The sequence below is a fragment of the Hemitrygon akajei genome, chromosome 14 (assembly GCF_048418815.1).
Source record: "Hemitrygon akajei chromosome 14, sHemAka1.3, whole genome shotgun sequence".
NCBI lineage: Eukaryota > Metazoa > Chordata > Chondrichthyes > Myliobatiformes > Dasyatidae > Hemitrygon > Hemitrygon akajei.
The window spans coordinates 67894923-67917832 of record NC_133137.1 but is presented as its reverse complement, the minus strand read 5'-3'; the positions used below and the strand labels follow the sequence as shown (position 1 = coordinate 67917832).

The window sequence follows — 22910 nt, the reverse complement described above, 5'->3', positions numbered from 1 at the left end:
ATCCCATTCCCCAATCCTGGCTAAGTTTGAGGAAGTGATAAGTCTAAGTGACTACAAGTATTCTTTACAATATTAAATTTTGTAGGCCTTCCATCATTTAGAAGTACCATACTGTATTTAACTAGAAAATCCTCTACCACCACTCCGTTACTATTTTTACTTTCACTACCCCACATAGGATTATGGGTATTGAAATCTCCAACCCAGATTACTGGGGATCATACTTTATTCATAATCCCATCAAAATCTGATATCATCATATTACATAGATTATAGAAGTTAACCAAGTTGTTTGACCACGAGAGCTCCAAACCTTCACAGCCACAATTTCAAGGTTAGATTTAAAATCAAGTCTTTTAAACTGAAGTTCTGTTTTTATGAAAGTTGCACACCCTCCACCAAATTTACCCATTCTGTCAGCTCTCAAACTATCATACCCAGGGATCACAAAATCTAAATGAGGCTTTAACCATGTCTCCTGTATACAGATCAAATCAGGCTTCTCTTTAAAAGTTCCAATAAACCTTTTAAATTCTTGACCATTTGCAATTAAACTTCTTGCATTCCATTGTAATATTAAAAACATCCAAATACTATCAACCACATAAAGCTCCCCCATTCTCTCTGACCCCAACAACTGGGAAGCATTCAGTAATTGTTTGTCTGTCATATACTCATGTAATTTTTCCGGCAAAACCTGTTTCATATCAAGGAATCTCTCTGCAGCTCCAACAACTAATTTTATCATATCCAACCTCTTGGTTGCAGTTTTAGCGCCAACCAGTACATCAGCAACAAACGACAAAAAAGACACTTTAGTCATCAACAACATGTCTGAAGGAACCATAGTAGGAGAGCGCAGAATGTGCTGACTCCCCATCATTCAAGTCATTACATCATTACTTAAGTCTTCTTGTGATAAAGTTTAAAATGCAGTTTCTCTTCTTGATTACTCTCAAGTCAACTTCCATGACTTGTGTACAAATGCATGAGGTCCTTCTGAACACCAGCACTTTTCAGCCTCTCTCAGTTTGAAAAAGAAAGAAGTTGGAGAGAGTTGGATTGGTCTCTCTGGTACACTGAAGGCAGAGGGGAGACCGGACATAAATTTATAAAATTATGAGAGGCACTGATAGGGTAGATAGTCAGGGTCTCTTTCCCAGGGTAGAAATGTCAAATACCAGAGGGCAGAGATACAAGGTAAGAGGGAGAAAGATTAAGGGAGATGTGCAGGGCAAGATTTATTTTAAAACGCATAGTGTTAGGCGTTCAGAACATAATGCTGGAGTAGAGGGGGAAGCAAACTATAGTGGGATTAGAGGCAGTTATACAGACACAAAGATGCGGGGAATGGAGGGAAATGTGCAGGCAGTTTCATTTAGTATTGTGGCTAGCACAGCACTGTGGGCCGAAGGACCTGCTTCTGTGCTGCACTGTTCTATAATAACACTTTCTCTTTCTTCTTTTCCTATCAAAATGGATAATCAAGTTTTTCACATAATATTCTAGTGGCCTTATTTTCATCATTACACTCAGCCTGATTATATCTCCTTGAAGCCTCTCTACGTATTCTATGCAGGGCCACACAGCTTTGTATCATCAGCAAACACCAATATATTGCACATGCCTCCATTATCAGTGGATAAATAGTGTGATCCCAGCACCAATCCATATGACATCCTACCACTTACGGTCTACCAACTCAAATATTACTTGTTTGTTCCCATTCACTGTCTTCTTTCAGTTAATCAAATCTCATTCTACAGTGGTATTATCTCCAATCCCATGTATTCTAATTCTGTTTAATAAATCACTTCTGTGCTTATTAATATTATATTTGCAAAAAGAAAGTATGTTTCAAGTTCACACTCGGAATACCTGATAAGCAAGAACAGCTTATGCTGTTGGCTAAGATTTTATACCGTGATAATAGGCATCCTCTGTGATGCAGAATATTAACATTTCCATTAAAATCAATACAGCCAGCAGCAATTGAAATCAGTGAACCAATCTCGTTTATAAATTATTCTGGAAAAAAAATGTCATAACTGACTACAACATAGAATTTATTTCAAATTTTCTCAAAAGATATTGCAAATGCAATTTTCACGTTCTAGGAAACGCACCTGGCATACATATCAATTTAAAACTCATAAAAAAAACTTTTTATAGCTGCTCACAGAAACATCCTTTATGTCAGGGACCACTGGACCATCATGCCTAATCTATACCCTGTGTAGTTCTCGAAAGTGAAATATTATTTTATATGCAATCCACTACAATAAAACTCCAACACCAGGTTCCATTGTCCATGTCCCCTTTAAGCACATCAGGGCCCTGACTCTCACAGTGCTTTTAAATTAATGAAGTTTCACGTCCCTTCATTTTTAAATTGGAGGGGGGGAAAGTTTCCTGTTTCCTGAACTCTCTTCAAGCCTAACCAGGTTTTATTTCCTGCACTCCCTTGAACTCACCTGGTTCACTGGAAAATTTATTGTACTACCATGCAACATCTAAACAAAAGCAAATTAATGTTGCGTTAGTGAATTATTGGTGTAATGTCTAGTGGCCTGGAAAATCTGTCAATCCAGCCTGAAAGTTTTTTTAGGGTGCTGGATTATTTTGCAAATTGTAAATTATATAATGCATGTTCCACAAGGATGGAGAAAGAGTGGAAGAAAAGGATGATCCAAAACTTTCACATTATCTGCATGTTGAGATCCATTGCATCTTTTGTTCTCCTTACTAACCATCTGTCCTAGCAATAACAATATTCCCCTCCACCCCTCAACCACCATGAATCAGAACATTATGTCTTGAAAGGGGAATATGCAGACGACAGTGCTTACTTAAACCTGCTTGCTTCAGCAAGTGCAAAGGAAAGACAGTGACTTAAGGGAGATCACCACCATCTTCACAGCCTTATCCTGTAATTCTTGAATACTAAAGCAACTTGAATTATTAAGCCATATTAGGTGATGTGCAAAATGTAGGCAATGATGTTGATATGATCATTTCAAATTAGATTTTCTCAAACTTGTGTATGATACAGATCTTAATGTTGTAGGAAATTCATTCTGCCTACGTTTATTCTTGCAGCAGAAACCTATCAGTGCAAGTTTAAAACATGGGGGATAATCTATAGCAATATATGAAGCCTAAGTGCTGTTATCTTGAAGTTGTTTCAATGACTTGAGAATGTTTGATTGATAGAGATTGATAATGGTTTGGTGTCTAAACAAACATGGCATTGTTCAATAATACAAACACCAGGGATAAACTGAGAGGGTGGAAACCAGGATGTCACACTGTTGTCAATGAATTGATGGTTTCTTATAAAGGGCAATTAGCCAAAAGTGAGTATTCCAAAGGCATGATTAGTCTGCAAGCTCCCAAAGAATTTACTGCTGTGATACTCAATATTGCAAAAAGCAAGAAAATGAAGGTTACGAGAGAGAGCTCTAAGTGTCGTCAGGGTGATCGAGTGATAGTAGAAGACATTACATTAGTGTCAGCAGTGTGAAAAAAACTGGCATTATGAAATATGGGGCAGTAATGCTATAAATCAGGGATAAACAGGATACTTTTTAGCAGCAAGGGGTATGGTTTGTTATTACATCCTCATCTTTCATTTCAGGAGGACAAGATGCCTGCATTCACATAACCTTGGGATACTAGGCAAGTATGATTATCAGAAGGATACTGATTTGGTAACATAATGCACCCTTAAAACAGCATTTAAATGCTTATTCCATCTTACACAGCTACATACCAAAGATAAAGTCCAGAAACAATGCAGAACAGTAACCTGCCTCTACCAGTCAGTTCTAGTGCAAGAGAATGGAACCAGGTACAAGAGAATGGAATTCACCAAAAAAAAGTCAGAGGGCTAGACGGCCCAGGGCAGACAGACATATTCCACATCAATATAACCAGTAATACAGATCACGATCCATGTTGGTTACAAAACAATGCATATCCAAGACTAAAACAATGCTTTTATGGACTTCTACTTCCACCACCCTTGCTAGTACTGAATTTCTTCTCACCATGATTTGTGAGTAGGTTTTCAACAACTTTCTAATCCATCTACATATCACTTTAAAACTATGGAGACTAACTAGTGGGGATTTTCTAAGATGTTAGGTTGTCACCATGGAACAATACCTCTTGTAATTTCACCAAATTTAAAAGTAATATGATGGTCCAAATACTTATTTTGCTTTTAACATTTTACCTGCTGTTTCTCCACCCTGTATTTTCCATATTCTCTTCTTGTCTGATTTAAAAACCTTGTCTCACTATTTCATGCATTCTTGCCACTGACTATGATGTAAATAAGGAGACCAAGGTCTGAAAGAATTTCGATGAGAATATCATGTTTGAGTATCCTGATCAATGTAGGCTTTTGTGTAATGTGACCACTGCTCAAATGTTATTTTAGTTTTTCTATAGTCGATGTCTCACCCAGCAGCTTAGCAGGGAGCCATCTTCACGGAAAGTCGAAAATGAAATTAATCACTAAGCAATGCTGGAATCCAAACCTACAATGAGAGTAATAATGTGAATATGCTCCCCAGGAGTTGTCACTTCAGTGATTATTTCAGATCTACTTAGTATCTGAAGTCCTTGGTGGACAAAGATAAAAGCACCGAGTCCCCTTTCAACATAAACTGTTACCTCAGCTCCTTGAAAGTAGTGAGGAACTGTAAGGTGGTTTACAGAAATAAAAAGGCTGAGCTAACCAAAGGTGATTTTTAGACACAAGTACAGCACCATAACAGCATGAGACAAGCAAACCCAACATTTCAGCCATTCAGGTCACGGCTGCATCACTGTCTGGTAAGGGGGGGGGGGGGAGAGGGGCTACTGCACAGGACCAAAAGAAGCTGCAGAGGGTTGTAAATTTAGTTGGCTCCATCTTGGGTACTAGCCTATAAAGTACCCAGGACATCTTCAAGGAGTGGTGTCTCAGAAAGTCAGTGTCCATTATTAAGGACCTCCAGCACCCAGGGCATGCCCTATTCTCACTGTTACCATCATGAAGAAGGTACAGAAGCCTGAAGGCACACACTCAGCAATTCAGGAACAGCTTCTTCCCCTCTGCCATCTGATTCCGGACACTACCTCACTTTTTTAATATATATTATTTCTGTTTTTTGCATGATTTTTAATCTATTCAATGCACGTAATTGATTTACTTATTTATATTATTATTATTTTATTGTTTTTTTTTCTATATTATGCATTGCATTGAACTGCTGCTGCTAAGTTAACAACATATGCCAGTAATAATAAACCTGATTCTGATTTCATCCCTACAGATTTCATAAAATCACTATTCAAAAGTTTGAAATTCAGAGTAAAATTCATTTACACACAACTTATGTGAATAAAAAGTAAATAAATTAAAATAATTATTTTTCAGCTCATATTTCTTGACATATTGTGATTTTGCATTAGAGAAAATCAGAGTGGGGTCTATTTTCTTGGAACACAACATGCCTGTAATGTAAAGGTCACCTTTACACTTAATTGTTATAGACAAAGCTTTTTACAAAATATGCCTACCATAGGGTGTCAAACCATCCATGGAACTTTTATTTGAGGTCGATATGATCGGAAGGCCATCTTGAAGAAGAGCAGCAAGTTCCTTGTAGCCTTCATTCAGCAATGCATTATAGAAAGATATGACGGCATAATTGTCCTTCTTAAGTATCAAATCAATAAGCAAAGCAGCTCGTTCTTTCTGTGTGGCCTAAAGAAAAGTGAAAATCATAAATAAGAACAATTCTGCAACATAGCATTTTCTTATTGTTAATGGGCAGGTTTAATTTACATCTTGAGATTTGTGTATAACTGACAAGGCACATATTTAATGCCCATATGGAATCATCTGTGAGATGCTGGTGGCAGCTTTACGTGAACCATTTTAATTCATATATTAAATTATTCCGAGAAGCTACTACCTAGGGCATTACAGGCCTTTGGTTATGCAACTACAGAAAAAAAGTCTCAACTGAGGGAACAGGGAATTTGAAGATGTTCCTGTTCCATAGAAATAGGAAAAAACAGAAGCAAGAGTAAGTCATTTGGGTCTTCTCGCTTACTCAAGACAAACATGGCTGATCATGCACTTCACTAACATGCTCCTGCCTTCTCGGCACATCTCTTCATTCTTTTGGTATGAAGTTCTAGATCGCCCAACCTTTCTTCATGAGATGTGTTCTCCAATCCAAGCAGCATCCTGGTAAATCTCCTTTGCATGTTCTCTAAAGCTTTCATATCGTCCTATAAATACATGATCCAAGTGTGGCCTAACCAGAGTTTTATAGAGCTACAACATTACCTCGCAACTCTTGAATTCAATTTCCCAACTAACGAAGGACAACACACCCATATGCCTTCTTAACCTCCCTATCAACTTGCGTGCCAACTTCAAGGGACTAATGGATGTGGAACCCAAGATCTCTCTGTTTCTCACAATCTGCTAAAAATCCTGTCATTAACCCTGCACTCTACCTTCATGTTTGATCTTCCAAAGTGTATCAATTCCCAGTTTTCTGGATGAAATGCATCTCCCACTTCTCAGCCCATCTGTGTATCCTGCCAATGTCACATTATAATCTTCAACAACCTTCCTCATGATCCACAACATCACCAACCTTTGCATCATCTGTAAACTTATAAACTTACTCCTCCACTTCCTCAGTTATTTCTAAAAATCACTAAGATTTTTTTCTGTGATCATAAAAATTGCAGGGTCTCAGAAAAGATCCCTGCAGAACACCACTGATCATCAACCTTCAGGCAGAATATGGTCCATCCACTAACACCCATTGTCTTCTGTAGGCAAACTAATTCTGAATCCAAGCAGCCAAATTCCCCTTGATCTCATGCCACCTGACCTTCTGAATGAGCCTACTCTGTCAAGCTCTTTACTAAAATCCATATACACCACGTCCACTGCTCCACCTTCATCAATTTGTTTTTGTCATTTCCATGAATAATTTAATTAGGCTCGTAAGGAAAGATCTGCTACTCACAAAACCATGCTGACTAACCCTAATCAGACTATGCTACTCCAAATGCTCATAAATCCTGTCTCTAAAAATCATCTCCAATACACTGATGTAAGAATTACTTTCTATAATTCCCAGGATTATTCCCATTACCTTTTTTTGAACAATGGAGTAACATTTGCCACCGATCTTCCAGTACTACTCCTGAAGCCAGTGAGGACACAAGGACCTTTGCCAAAGGAGCAGTAATCCTGTCCATAAGACAAAGGAGCAGAATCAGGCCATTCAGCCCATCAGTTCTGCTCTGCCCTTCCATCATGGCTGATCCCAGATTCCACTCAACCCCATACACCTGCCTTCTCACCATATCCTTTAATGCCCCAATCAATCAGGAAATAATCAACTTTCGCCTTAAATATACCCATGGGCTTGGCCTCCACCACAGTCTGTGGCAGAGCATTCCCCCACAGATTTACTACTCTCTGGCTAAAAAAAAAAATTCCCCTTACCTCTGTTCTAAAGGGTCGCCCTCAATTTTGAGACTGTGCCCTCTAATTCGGGATACCCCCACCAGAAGAAACATCCTCTCCATATCCACCCTATCTAGTCCTTTCAACATTCGGTAGGTTAGAAAGGCTGTCCCTCGGCTTTCTCCCCCAAATCCAAGTTCATTCCAACTTCTATCACTGGTTGGTCCTACCCTCACTCTAATCATCCTCCTGGTCTTCACATGCATGTGTAACACCTCGGGGTTTTCCTTAAACCCACTCACCAAGGCCTTCTAGCTCTTTCAAGTACCTTCATAAGCTCCTTCCTGGCTACTTTATAATTCTGAAGAGCCCTGTCTGTTCCTTGCCTCCTAAATCCAAGTATGCTTCTTTCCTCCTCTTCACTAGATGTTCCACATCTCGTTAACTATGGTTCCTTCGCCCTACCATCCTTTGCTTACCTCAAAGGGACAGATTTATTCAGAGCCCCAATTTCTCCTGATCTTAGTTCTAAATGGAATTGCTGAGGTTGTGGTCCCCTAGTTCTGGACTCTCCAGCAATAAGGAACATCTTCCCTATATCAGAAGTCTAGTTGTGTTACAGGTTTCTTCTAAACGCTTCTAAACGCCAATGTAATAATCAAACTATGGACATAACAGGATGCAAATCAATCATACCCTTCATTACATACATCAGCAAATGGTCAATTACCTGAACTTTAACCTTCTGTTCATCATCAAGGTTCAGAACTTCTTCACTTATTAAGTGATCCATAATGTATGAGGTCTTGATATCTTGCTCAAGCGCTAAGCGATTCCTCAACAAACAACTGCGAGTTTGTTCGTCCATGCTTCCTGTCTGAAGTAGATTTAATAAAACAATGAATATTAAAATTAAAATATTGCAGTTGAAATCTTCAATATTAAAATTAAACTGAGCACATGTAATAATGTGTCCTCTAACACAATTCAGCCATTTAATTAGTAATCCTTCATGTTTCAAGTTTGAAGATTGCTTCCTAAAAACAATTTTACCATCACAATAGATTTTCTTTTTACAAACAAAAACAAGACAAACATTAGTACCCTCAATGGACAAAAACCTGGGTGAAACTTAGTGGGTCAGGCAGCATCTATGAAGAAAAATGCATTTTCCTTATTTGTTCTTATTTTATTTCTCAGAAGTTTTATGTTTTCAATTAATGGATAGTGCTTTAACAAGATAAACCTGTCAAAGTTATTCAGAGCAGTGAATGGGGTGAGGTCTCAATGCATGACATCTTGAGGTCTCTGTCAATTGCTGTTTAATCACCATAGAGGTTTCAAGATCATTTTTAACTGCGTAGTGCAAAACGTTGGTGCAGCAAAAGGAGCAAGTGTGTTTGGGCCAGTGTGAACCAGTCCAGTTTGTTTTTAGCTGATTCAGAGAATAAATGCTGGTTTCATCACTAGGAAACTCCCCTGGTCTCTAAATAGTGCCTTTGGACCATTTCTATCTTTCTCAACAGGAAAATACTACTTATCTGTCACGTCTCAAGATCTGTCCAGAGACGACAGAGGGTAGTGGTCAATGGGACTTATTCTGGCTGGAAGTCTGTGATTAGTGGTGAGCATCAGCTAGCCGTAAGATGACATGATCCTCTGTCACTCATTTCAGTATGTGAAGACCAAGGACACAAGTTTGTAAGGGTCGGTTCTCATTGCATATTGAACTGGACGCAATTTACAAACCTATGCAAGTGCAGAATTGGGGCTAAGGGGTGAGCCATTAACCCCCAAGGAACCAACACTCGCATTGACCAATAATCAGGGATACGGGCCAGCAGAGATCACTCAGCTATCCAGTTGACTGGGACCCAGCAAAAACTAGCGGCCAGTGAGACCGCCAACTGATCAGAACAAGTCAAACCTATAGAAATGTGAGCGCTCTGCAGAAGCAACACTTGACTGTGCAACAACGTCACCTTCAGTGGTGACAAAACGTTTGCGACCTAACCTCAAGTCTCAGTGAACAAACAACCTTACAAACAAGCAGCTAACCTGAGCTACCAATTGCCTCTTTCATTTCAATCTACAGAGGTACACAAGAGGCTCTTAGATCGGCACATGAACGTGCAGGCAATGTGCAGGATATGAACATTGTGTAGGCAGAACAGATTCGTGTAATTAACTATTGGATTGGTAATTTAATTAGTTCGGCACAACATTGTGGGTCAAAGGGCTTGTTCCTGTGCTGTACTGTTCTATGTTCTATCTGAAAGGCCATAAGATATAGTAGCAGAATTAGGCCATTTGGCCCATCAAGTCTGCTCTGTTATTTATCATGGCTGATCCATTTTCCCCCTCAGCCCCAATTTCCCCATATCTCTTCATGCCCTGACTAATCAAATATACCCAATGACTTGGCCTCCACAGCTGCCTGTGGCAACAAATTCCACAGATTTACAACTCCATCTAAAGAAATTCCTCCTCATCTGTGTTCTAAAAAGAAGCCCATCTATTCTGAGGCTGTGTCCTTTGGTCTTAGACTCCACCAACAGAGGAAACATCCTCTCCACATCTACTCTATCACGGCTTTTCACCATTTGACAGGTTTCAATAAGGTCACCCCTCATTTTTCTGAATTTCAGTGAGCGTAGGCCTACAGCCATGAAACACGCTTCATATGACAAGCCATTCAATCCTGGAATTATTTTCATGAACCTTTTTTGAACCCTCTCCAATGTCAGCACATTCTTTCTTAGATAAGGGACTCAAAACTGTTCATGATATTCCAAGTGAGGTCTCACCAGTGCTTTATAAAGTCTCAATATTACTTTTATATTCTAATCCTCTTGACATGAATACTAACATCGCATTTGCCTTTCTCACTACCAACTCAACATGCAAATTAATCTTTAGGGAATTCTGCATAAGGACAAGTCCCTTTGCACCTCAGCTTTTTTTAATTTTCTGCCCATTTAGAAAATACTCTACCTTTTATTTCTTCTACCAAAGTGGACGACCATATACTTCATAACACCATATTCTATCTGCCACTTCTTTGCCCATTCTCCTAATCCAAGTCCTTCTGTAACCTACTTCTGCAAAGCTACCTGCCACTCCACCTGTTTCATATCATCTGCAAACTTTGCAACAAAGCCATCAATTCTGTCATCCAAGTCATTGACATATAACATAAAAGAAGTGGTCCCAACACAGATCCTATGGAACACCACTAGTCACTGACCGGCAGCCAAACCAAAGGGCTCCCTTTGTTCGCACTCTTTGCCTTCTGCCAATCAACCACTGCTTTATCCATGCTGGTATCTTTCCTGTACACCATGGGCTCTTAACTTGTTAAGCAACCTCATTTGTGGTGCCTTGTCAAAGACAGCACCTCTGAGAATATAAAAACCTCCAAATTCTCCTGAACTTCCAGTTTAGTGTGCATTTTTTTTTCTTTTTACCAGCAATCTGTTAATTGAACAACATGTTCCTTTGGCTGGGCAGCTGTTTTGACTGTTCACACTTGATTCATGAAATATAGAACTGAAGAAAAAAAACCATGTAATCTAACCTAATAAAACATACATAATGTACAACAGATTTCTGGTTTTGTCGCAATCCATCAAAATCTGTTCACACCACTACTGTGTGGCACTTTGGAGAGCTCACGTTAATTGCCCACTAGAAGTTAGAAGGAAACAACTGCAAGGGCCCTTTTCAAAAACAGAGGTTTAAAGTAACAGCAGCAAAGAGAAAAGAAAAGCATGTAGAACATTAAAGCACAGCACAGCCCATATTGTGTGCCAATCTTTCAACCTACTGAGATTAATCTCACCCCTGCCTTCTACATCACCCTCCATTTTTCGATCATCCGTGTGCTTATAGTTGACTGAAAGTGTAAATGGAAGCAGAAGACCATTTGAAAAAGTGTTATTCAAATATATATTAAAAATAAATTCATTAATCAAGCATTTGGAGAAGTACAGTCTACTCATGAATAGTCAACATGGCTTTGTGAAGAGAAGATCGTGCCTCACGAGCCTGATTGAGTTTTTTGAAGAGGTAACAAAAGAAATTGATTAGGGTAGGGCAGTGGATGTGGTCTACATGGACTTTAGCAAAGCATTTGACAAGGTCCCTCATGAGAGACTCATCCAGAAAGTCATGAGGCATGGGATAAGTGGAACCTTGGCTGTTTGGATAAAAAATTGGCTTAAAGGAAGAAAGCAGAGGGTAGTTGTGAAAGGAAAGTATTCTGCCTGGAGGTCGGTGACTAGTGGAGTGCCACAGGGATCTGTCCTGGGACCCCTGCTATTTGTGATTTTTATAAATGACCTGAATGTAGAGGCGGATGGATGGATGAGTAAGTTTGCGGATGACATGAAGATTGGGGGAGTTGTGGATGGCTCTGTAAGTGCTCGAAGGTTACAAGAGGTTATAAGACAGGCTGCAGAGTTGGGCAGAAAAATGGCAGATGGAGTTCAATTCGGAAAAGTGTGAGGTGATGCATTTGGAAGGACAAACCAGAAGACTGAGTACAGGATTAATGGTCAGTTACTTAAGAGTGTGGATGAACAAAGGGACCTTGGGGTTCAAATCCATACATCCCTCAAGGTCGCTGCACAGGTTGATAGGGTAGTTAAGAAGGCCTATGGGATGCTAGGCTTCATTAACAGGGGGATTGAGTTCAGGAGTAGAGAGGTCATGTTGCAACTCTACAAATCTCTGGTGAGACCACACTTGAGTATTGTGTTCAATTCTGGTCACCTCATTATAGGAAGGATATGGAAGCTATGGAGAGGGTGCAGAGGAGATTTACCAGGATGTTGGCTGGGTTGGAGAACAAGTCATATGAAGCAAGGTTAGCAGAGCTGGGACTTTTCTCTTTGAAGCGTAGAAGAATGAGAGGGGACCTGATAGAGGTCTACAAGATTATGAGAGGCATAGATAGGTTGGATAGTCAGTACATGTTTCCCAGGACACCAATAGCAAACACCAGAGGGCATATGTACAAAATTAAGGGAGGGAAGTCTAGGGGTGACATCAGGGGTAAGTTTTTTTTACACAGAGGGTTGTGAGTGCCTGGAATGACTTGCCAGGGATGGTGGTGGAGGCTAAAACATTAGGGGTAATTAAGAGCCTCTTGGACAGGCACATGGATGAAAGAAAAATGAATGGTTATGGGGTAGTGTGGGTTTAGTACTTTTTTAAGGATTATATGGGTCAGCACAATATGGAGGGCTGAAGGGCCTGTACTGTGCTGTAGTGTTCTACGGTTACTCATTATCAGGTTTAATACCACCGACATATGCTGTGAAACTTGTTAACCTTGTGGTAGCAGTACACTGAAATACATAATAAAAACTCCTTACCAGACAGTGTTGCAACACTCTCCGCGGTGCACCTGTAGAAATTTGTGAGTGTTTTAAAGGCATACCAAATCTCCTCAAACTTCAAATGAAATATCATCATTGTCTTGCCTTCTTTAAAGCTGCATTGATTTGCTGGGACCAGGTTAGGTCCTCAGAGATATTAACACCCAGGAAATTGAAATTACTCACTCTTTCCACTTCTGGGAGGACTTTCCACTATGAGGACTGGTGTGTGTGTTCCATTGTCTTACCCTTTCTGAAGTCCACAATCAGCTCTTTAGTCTTACTGACGATGAGTGCAAGGTTGCGGCTGTGACACCACTCAACTACCTGGTATATCTCGCCTCTGTACTCCCCCTGAGTCACCATCTGAGATTCTGCCAACAACGGTTGTGTCATCAGCAAATTTATAGATGGCATTAGAGCTGAGCCAAGCCACAGCTCAAAAAGAGTGCACTTTTGCAGATAACTAAAATATAAAGCAAATACCTATTTTTCTCCAGGCAATCAAGACAACCAACATTCCCTCAAATGTTTTTTGCAGCTGAAAATTGTGTGGCCTTTAATTCTTTTGTAATAATTATGGATTAATTAGTATTAATTAATTATGAATTAAGTATTAATTAATTTAATTCTAAATATTCATAGTATGCATATCACATACTTCTGATTTTATTTATTAATTGAATAGTATAATCAACTACAGTACAAGAAAGTAAATCCTTCACGTTTCGTAAACGTTTTCTCGTGTCTTTATACCAGTTGTGCAGCAACAAAGGCTATGTGTGCAGGAGCATTTCAGTTACTGTGTGGCTACGCACCCACACAGTTTAAGAGGGGATAGTGCAGATGACGAACAGTAATCCTTGACAATTAGATTTAATCTAGATTATTGGCTTTCACGACATGAGGAGTGTCACTGTAGTTCCAAGACAGTCTTGGTTACTGCAGGATAGCAGAAACCTGATTAATACCAAGCCCCCAGAAACCTCTTTGCTAACTGACAAACTTGTAAAATTTTGAATGCAACACGAGTGAATCTGCAGATGCTGGAAATAAATAAAAAACACAAAATGCTGGCAGAACTCAGCAGGCCAGACAGCATCTATGGGAGGAGGTAATAACGACGTTTTGGGCCAAACCCTTCATCAGGAGTGAAGTAACATGGGATGGTCGAGGGGGGATAAGAAGTGGGGGAGGGATAAAGTAGAGAGCTGGGAAGTGATAGGCTGGAGGGAAATGGGCTAGGGGGAAGGTGGAGAATTATGGGAAATAAAAGAGAAAGAAAGAAAGAAAAAATTTTTGAATGTAAGGATTTATTTTTAAACATCATTTATCTCGACTCTATTGAGGCTAAAAGAATGCACAAAAATGTAAAGCCAAAAAACACTCTTGAAAACAAATTTAAAAAAACTGTAGGTGGCCTGTTTAAAAGTCAGGATGATATACTTTATAAACAATGTGTACAGTAAAGAGCAGAGGGAAACACTACGGCACTCAGATGTAAGAATATACTTGGAGATCATTATTGTGCAGTTTTAATGAAGCAATTTCTCCAATTTCATCCCAGAAAACTGTTACAAAGAAAACTACTTTTGACTTCAGGTATACATTTTTTCCTAATTTCACATTTTTCATAATTATGCAGAAATTCTTTGCTGTTTGAGTGGCTTTTCAACATCTGGCAACAGAACAGCGCATTCACTGCCTGGATACAGAAAACACCAGAACTGTGCTAACAACCTATATTTCATTCATTGCAATAGTACGAGTAGCACAGAAAAAAATGATTTTCCAAATTTAAATCATTAACATAGTTGATAATATTAACGTGATTGACATTGGTAGAATGCGTCTGCTTTCTGATTTTCCAGATCCAATTAGTTTAACTGCTACGGACAAGCCAGATCATTCTTTGTGCTGCTTTATGTACAGCAAGCATGTACAAAGAGAACCAGGGCGTGCAGCCTTCTGAATTTTAGTTATGCTGAAATTCATGTCTGATCTGATTGGAATGTCAACACCACATTCTTGCCTATCTCCACAACGTTTCATCCCTTGCTTATCAAGAAACTTACTCTAGTACCTCTGCCTTTATGAAAGAGAATTCCAAAGGTACATGACCCTCAGAAAAAAATGCTCTGTCTTCGATGGGCAACTCATTTTTTGAACACAATGATTGCTAGCTTCTAGATTCTCCCACAAGATTGAACATTCCTTCCACATACATCATGATAAAAATCCTCTCCACCATCATATATGTTTCAGTCAAATCACCCAATTTTTCTAAACACCAGTGGAGACAGCCTGTTCACCTTTCTCTCAGAAATCCTGCCTGTTCTGGGTAGCAACCTTGTAAGCCATCTATGACCTACCTAATGCATTACCATCCTTCCTCATAACAGCAGGCCAGTACTGTATGTAATCCTCACAGCCCTATGAAACCAAAGCACAAATGCCCTAATTTTGTATAAATTTCCACTCATAAATAATAAAATACTGCTAGCTGTCCTATTTTCTTGCTGAGTCTAAATACAATCCTTTTGCAAATTGTGCAGAATTTGTGGGATATCCACCTCTTGGCATTTCATTTTATTTAGATCACGGGTTTTTTTTAATCCCTGATAGCAGAGAAAACCCTACATTTTTCACATTATACTCAGTTCCCAGACTTTTTTACCCACTCAGTTATAGATATTCCTCTGTATCCATGGAAAAAATACAGACAGTTGTATCTGATTTGACAGACACGGCAATTGTATTTATGAACCTGACATGTTTTAACTTTAAAACCAAGACTTTGAAGACTTAGGACTGTAAGAGAAACTTCCGATTATTTAAAACCTCCCATAGGTTCTTTAATATCCATCAGGTTTAACATTTCATTCTGCACAAGCACAAGGCTTCACGGTCATGGTAGTCCTTCTCAGGGTAACACACGTATAAAGCGGGCGTCTTTTTTTGTAAAAGCAAAAATCCTCTTTGGTTAGTGAAAACAGGAATTAATATAGGTCTTTCCTTACAGTGAGCTGTTCTAAAGCGAAAAATGGGGGCCATTCTACCTATGTCAGGATGCTGTTTATTGATTGTAGCTCAATGTTCAACACTACTACACCCTCAGTTCTAATCAGCAAGCTTTAAAACATGGGCCTCTGTACCTCCCTCTAAAACTCAATTCCTTGACTTCCTCATCAGGAGACCACAATCAGTGCAGATCGGAAATAACATCTCCTCCTCGCTGACAAACAAAATTGCCTAAGATGAGTGCTTAGACCACTGCTCTACTCTCTCTACATCCACGACTGTATTGCTAGGCACAGCTCAGAAACCATCTATAAATTTGCCGATGACACAGCTGCTGTTGGCAAAATTTCAGATGGTGATGAAGCAATGCAGAGGAGCGAGATAAATCAGCTGGTTGAGTAGTGGTACCACAATAACCTTACAGTTAAAGTGAGTAAGACCAAGGAATTGATCGTGGGCTTCAGGAGTTGGAAGTCAAGGGAACACATTCAGAAATCAGCAGTGGAAAGAGTGAGCAGTTTCCAGTTCCAGGGCATGAACATCACTGAAAATCTATCCTGGGCACAAAATATTGATGCAATTACAAAGACAACACAACAGCAGCTATACTTCATTAGGAGTTTGAGGAGACTTGCACAGGTACGTCAACAAAGACTCTCACAAATTTGTACAGAGCATTGTAACTGGTTGCATCACTACCTGATATGGAGTGGCCACTGAATAGGATCAGAAAAACCTACAGGAAGTTGTAAACTCAGTCAGCTCCATCATGGGCACTAGCATCCCCAGCATCGAGGACATCTTCAAAAGGCAATAACTCAAAAAGGTGGCATCTGTTATTAAGGATCCCCATCACACAGGACATATGCACTTCTCATTGCTATCATTAGGGACGTACAGAAGCCTGAAGACACACACACTTTAGGAAAAGCTTCTTCCCCATCACCAACAGATTTCTGAATGGACAATTAATCCATGTACACTACTTCACTATTTTTTCTTTTTTGCTCTACTTTATTTAATTTTTAAAATATATTTCTTAATGTAATTTATTTTTTATTATGTATTGCAACCGCAAAACAACACATTTCATGATATACGCATCCCAATGATTTTAAACATGGTTCTGATTAATTTTAAGCCAACACAAGATTCTAACAATGCTATTATCAAAACATCTTCTCAAGTCTATTCATCAAAGTCATAGATCTTTCCAAATCGGCGGAATTCCGGATAGCAAGGCAGGCTTTCAAAGCAGAATATGGATCAGTTGGAAATTTGGACAGAGAGATAGCAGATGGAATTTAATCTGGATGAGCACGAGATGATACACTTTGGGAAATCAATTGCAAGAAGAAAACATACCTGCAGATTCTGACTGTAATGCCTCTCACAATTTTACACACCTCTAACAGATCCCCCCTCAGCCTCTGACGTTCTAGACAAAACAACCCAAGTTTGTCCTTCTCTTTATACTACCTTCTATGAGCAGCATCCTTCTAAACCTCTTCTGCACCTCCACGTTTTTTCAAAAATAAGGTGACCAAAACAGCACGTAATAATCCTTTACACAGTTGCAGCTGGACTTCCTTACTGAGCATAAGCAGGCTGTGCCTTTTCAAATCTGCATAAATACTATCGCTTCACATCCTCTCCAGCAGCTTCCTTGCCCCTGATGCTAGAGGGCCTCCCTCTAGCTTCTAACTGGATTATCCTGATTTCCTTTCTTGAAGAATGACAAAGCCTCTGTTACTCTTCAGTCCTCTGGGACCTCACCTATTACTAGAAGATACAACTGTTTTTGTCAAAGCCCCAGCAATCTCCTCACTTGCTTTTTTTCAATATTCTGTGATAAGTGCCACCAGGCCCCAGGAAATTATCCACCTTAAAGGTTTTAGGAAGACCCAGTACTACTTCCTCCTTAATCTTAAAATGATCCAGTACATCAACATGCTCCTCTCTGTTTCACTGTCCCTCATTTATTTCTCTCCTTGATAAATACCAATGCTAAGTACTTATTTAGTACTTTAGCCATTTGCTCTGTTTCTCAGCAAGAATTCCTTCCTTTATCCTAGAGTGAACCTGCACTCTCCTTGAGCTAAGGCCTCTAAACTGCCTGATTAAGCGCTTTCCTGCTGAGGCTATAAGGGCCCAGCCTGAATTTCGCTTCCTAAAACTTATACCTTATGAGGAATGCTGGTCTAGATCACTCAAATGTTGGAATCACAATTGCCGGATGAAATATTAACCACCTCTATATGCAGATGATACTACTTTAATGGCTGAAAGTGAGGAGGATCTGAGGAAGCTTCTAATCAAAGTGAAAGAAGGAAGTGCAAAAGCTGGCTTGTTGCTCAATATTAAGAAAGCCAAGATTATGTCAACCAGCCCTACTAACTCCGTGGTAATAAGTGGAAAGGAAGTGGAAGCATTGACAAGAGTTTATCTTCCTCGGTTCAAAGATTTCTATAGATGGCAACAAAATTAAATGGCGCTTACTTCTGGGGAGGGCAGCAATGGCAAATTTAGATAAAATGCTGAAGAGCAGAGACATAACATTGTCTATGAAGATCCGTATAATCAAGTCAATGGTTTTTTTCAGTTCTGATATATGGCTGTGAGAGCTGGACTATTAGTAAGGCCAAATATAAAAGAATCAGCGCCTTCGAACTTGGATGCTGGCAGTAAGTGTTAAGAGTTCGTTGGACAGCAAGAAGATCCAACAAGTCAATACTTGAAGAAATAAAGTCAGACTGCTCACTGGGTGGGGGGGGGGGGGTGATTATGAGACAAAAGCTCAACATCATGAGAAGACAGGTGAGGCCCCATGTGCCACCTGGGCATTAAGGGGAGGGGGAGGGGGGAGATGAGAAGACTCTCATGTTAGGTAAAACAGAAGGTAAAAGGAGAGGATGACAGGCTATGATGGATAGATAATATTACTCAGACAATGTGTATGACCTTGGAGGATCTTAGAGAGGCAATTTTCAACAAGGCTTGGTGTGCAGGAGTCCATGAGACAACGAAGAGTCAGACTTGACTAAACAACTGAACAACAAAACCTTGAACATGCTTTCCTTGTCTTTCAGAGTAAATTTAGTACCACTTGGGTCATCCAAGGTTCCCTTACCATCCTTATCCTTACTTTCTACCATAACACACTAAACATTGTCTATGTCAGGCAGAGACTTGTCCAACCACAACAGCTCCCAGTTAACACCTGGCTTATCCTGTCTTAATTTGACCTCCCGCAATTTAGTACCTTCCCACAAGATCTAATTCAATTTTTCCCCGTAACTACCTGACAACATGAGGTGTGGTCACTGTACCCAGAATGCTTACCCACTGTCACATTGTGTGTAATTCCGGTAGCTACACTCTACAGGCGTTCCCAACCTTTTTTTATACCATTAACTGAGGGGTCCATAGACCCCGGGTTGGGAACTCCCGGGATGTGGAGACTTTTTGGAAAACGTACACAAGAGGTTCAGAGGCTGTTACATGAATTGGAGTGTATTAGCTCTGCGGAGGTGTTGGACAAACTTTGAAGCAATGGAGGCCGAGAGGCAACCTGATGTAGGTATACAAGGTTATTAGAGGCAAAGGTAGGGCAAGTAATGTCTTTTTCTCCAGGCTAATAATATCAAATATGAAGGTTTACAGTGAGAGTGGAAAAGTTTTTTTTTAAAGATTTACAAGGCAGCTGATGTTTTGCAGAGTCACTAGTGCCTGGAATATGCTGCCAGCGGTAGTGGTAGAGGCAGATTAAAAGGAGCACTTGGGGGGGGGGGCACACATAAACAGGCAGGGTAGGGAAGGATATGGACCATGTCAGGCAGACGGGATTAGTTAAGATTGGCATCAGTTTAGCAGAGTTCTGGTAGACCGAAGACTCTGTTCTAATGCCGCACTGTTGTACATCTTATGATATACTTCAAAAAGATGGGGGAAATGATAGAACATCACTCTAACATGGAACCTGTGCTCAAATTCACCATTCTAGAAAGATCTAGGTTACTATAAACTGACCAATACCCCAGGCTATTTGGACAAATGATATTTGCAGTTCTGCCATCAACAGGCCAATGATAGGAAACGGATACAGAGGCAATGTAACTGTAGGTCTTTCTGCTCTCCAATCTGCATGTGCCAGTCTGGGCATGTTCTGGATTTCTAATTAAAGAATTTGCCACCTTGCAACCTTCCACTCATCCAACTCTAGAACACCATACATTTCCTTCGCTCGCTGGTAACATTTCCAGAACATTGTCGGTTCAAGCACAACTCCATGTATTTAACCAATACCAAGCGCTCTCCTCCGCAACAAAGGAGTTTTGCATCATCGAGTGCCGTTTGACTGAGATAGTATAACCGAGACGACCGTCGTTCTTACAAATAAGACTTTTAAAGATCCCCATGGCGACAAATAATGTAAAAAAGCTCAGCCGACATCACTAAAGGCATTGTCTGGTCAATATTTGAGTGTTATTTGAAAATGACCACAGAGCCTACACTTAAAAGAACAGCAGCTTTGTACAAATGTGTTATTTCTGTTTCCCTGGACGAACTGAAGTTCAGGGCTACCAGCAGAACCGCAGGCCATCAGGGTCCGGCCTCTGACAATCCGAGCTGAACCACTAGACCGGTTCCTGGAAAACTTACCCTAGACGGGTGCGGCTAGAGTCTGTTTTTAGCCCCCCTTACGGGGCAGCCCGAACTCCCCAGACGCACACCGCCGCGGCCGCTGCAAGTTCCGGGTGCGTCCGGCCGTCCGTACGTGGACGTGCGACAGGTCTGGACCGAGACAGGCCGCGCAAAGCGTGTGACAGGTCTGGACCGAGACAGGCCGCGCAAAGCGCGCAACACGGCGGGTCTGAAGTGCGGGCACGCCCCCGGCCAGGGTGCAGCTGGAGGAATTCAGTGAGTCGAGCGCCATCTGCCGGCAGAGGGAGGGAACCGAACCAGGCGCTCGTGATCTGCGTGCGCGCTCGCGACCGCTGCCCGTGAGGTGGAATCAGGTGAAAGATCTCGACCGAAATCATTTCTTTTCGCTGGTGCTCGCTGACCTGCTGAGTTCCTCCAGCGGTTCTGTTTAGTTGCTGCACCGCTTCTCACCTGCCCACACCCTATTACATTTCACTTTGTATCTAAAATGTAGGCAGCTCCATTTGGCCTGAAACCGTAATGCAGTTCTTGAAGGATACATTAAACTCACACACAAATGCGCCATTTTTCTGTGACCGTGTGGGTTTCCCTCCGGTTACTGTCGTACATGTTAATTGGTTACTCTAATTTAGTCCCACTGAAGTTAGGTGGAAGAAGATGGGGGGGGGAGGGGTGACAATGACATAATAGGATACAGGGAAATGAGTGGGGAAATGCATTTGCTCTGAGAGCTAGCAGAATTGATGGGCTGAATGCCCCATTTTAAAAACAGAATGCTGGGAACACAGCAAGACAGTAGACATTTATGAAAGGAAAAATACAGTTAATATTTCAAGTCACACACACAAAATGTTGGTGGAACACAGCAGGCCAGGCAGCATCTATAAGGAGAAGCACTGGCGACGTTTTGGGCCGAGACCCTTCATCAGGACTAACTGAAAGGAGAGATACTAAGAGATTTGAAAATAGTGGGGGGAGGGGGAAATGCGAAATGATAGGAGAGGACCGGAGGGGGTGGGATGAAGCTAAGAGCTGGAAAAGTGATTGGCAAAAGTGATACAGAGCTGGAGAAGGGAAAGGATCATGGGACGGGAGGCCTTGGGGGAAAGAAGGTGGGGGGAAGCACCAGAAGGAGATGGAGAACAGGCAGAGTGATGGGCAGAGAGAGAGAAAAAACAAACAACTAAATATGTCAGGGATGGAGTAAGAAGGGAAGGAGGAGCATTAACGGAAATTAGAGAAGTCAATGTTCATGCCATCAGGTTGGAGGCTACTCAGCCGGTATATAAGGTGTTGTTCCTCCAACCTGAGTTTGGGTTCATTTTGACAGTAGAGGAGGCCATGGATAGACATATCAGAATGGGAATGGGATGTGGAATTAAAATGTGTGGCCACTGGGAGATCCTGCTTTCTCTGGTGGACCGAGCATAGGTGTTCAGCGAAACGGTCTCCCAATCTGCGTCGGGTCTCACCAATATATAAAAGGCCACACCGGGAGCACCGGACGCAGTATACCACACCAGCCGACTCACAGGTGAAATGTCGCCTCACCTGGAAGGACTGTCTGGGGCCCTGAATGGTAGTGAGGGAGGAAGTGTAAGGGCAGGTGTAGCACTTGTTCCGCTTACAGGGATAAGTGCCAGGAGGGAGATCGGCACTCATCCTTGTAATCTTTCCCTCCCCCCCCTTTCTGCTTTCCACAGGGATTGCTCCCTACGCGACTCCCTTGTCCACTCGTCCCCCCCATCCCTTCCCACCATGTTCTCCATCTCCCTCTGGTGCTTCCCCCCCCCCTTCTTTCCCCCGAGGCCTCCCATTCCATGATCCTTTCCCTTTGCCAATCACCTTTCCCGCTCTTAGCTTCATCCCACCCCCTCCAGTCTTCTATCATTTCGCATTTCCCCCTCGCCCCACTACTTTCAAATCTCTTACTATCTTTCCTTTCAGTTAGTCCTGACGAAGGGTCTCAGCCTGAAACGTCGACAGTGCTTCTCCTTATAGATGCTGCCTGGCCTGCTGTGTTCCACCAGCATTTTGTGTGTGTTGTTTGAATTTCCAGCATCTGCAGATTTCCTTGTGTTTGCTCTTAATATTTCAAGTCAGTTGTTTTGACTTTTTATGAGGTTAACAATATATAAATATAATAATGAACTGAAAAAGTGAAACAAAAACGAAATGCCCAAAATACACAACACCTCAGGCAGCATCTATAGAAAGTGATGGCTTTTCATCAAACCTGTTGATGTACAGTATATTACCAGCACACTCCTTTGCTATTTGTACTGAAGCTGTGGAAAAGATGCACTGAGGCTTCTGATAAGCAGGTTGCATGCCAACTATACAAACATTCC

At 41.0% G+C, this 22910-nt stretch overlaps 1 protein-coding gene across 3 annotated transcripts in view; it reads right to left on the bottom strand.

Annotated features, from left to right (window-relative positions):
- apaf1 (apoptotic peptidase activating factor 1) overlaps window positions 1-20731 on the bottom strand; it is a 240293-nt gene extending 219562 nt beyond the window's left edge. For all 3 annotated transcript variants that reach the window (XM_073066284.1, XM_073066286.1, XM_073066285.1), the window contains exons 1-3: window positions 20557-20731; window positions 8223-8369; window positions 5572-5758 (exon numbers count right to left, since the gene is read on the bottom strand). In XM_073066284.1, coding sequence (XP_072922385.1) covers window positions 5572-5758; window positions 8223-8360 — 325 coding nt within the window. In that variant the 5' untranslated portion in view covers window positions 8361-8369; window positions 20557-20731. The remainder of the gene's footprint in view (window positions 1-5571; window positions 5759-8222; window positions 8370-20556) is intronic.
- Window positions 20732-22910: the final 2179 nt, after the last annotated feature.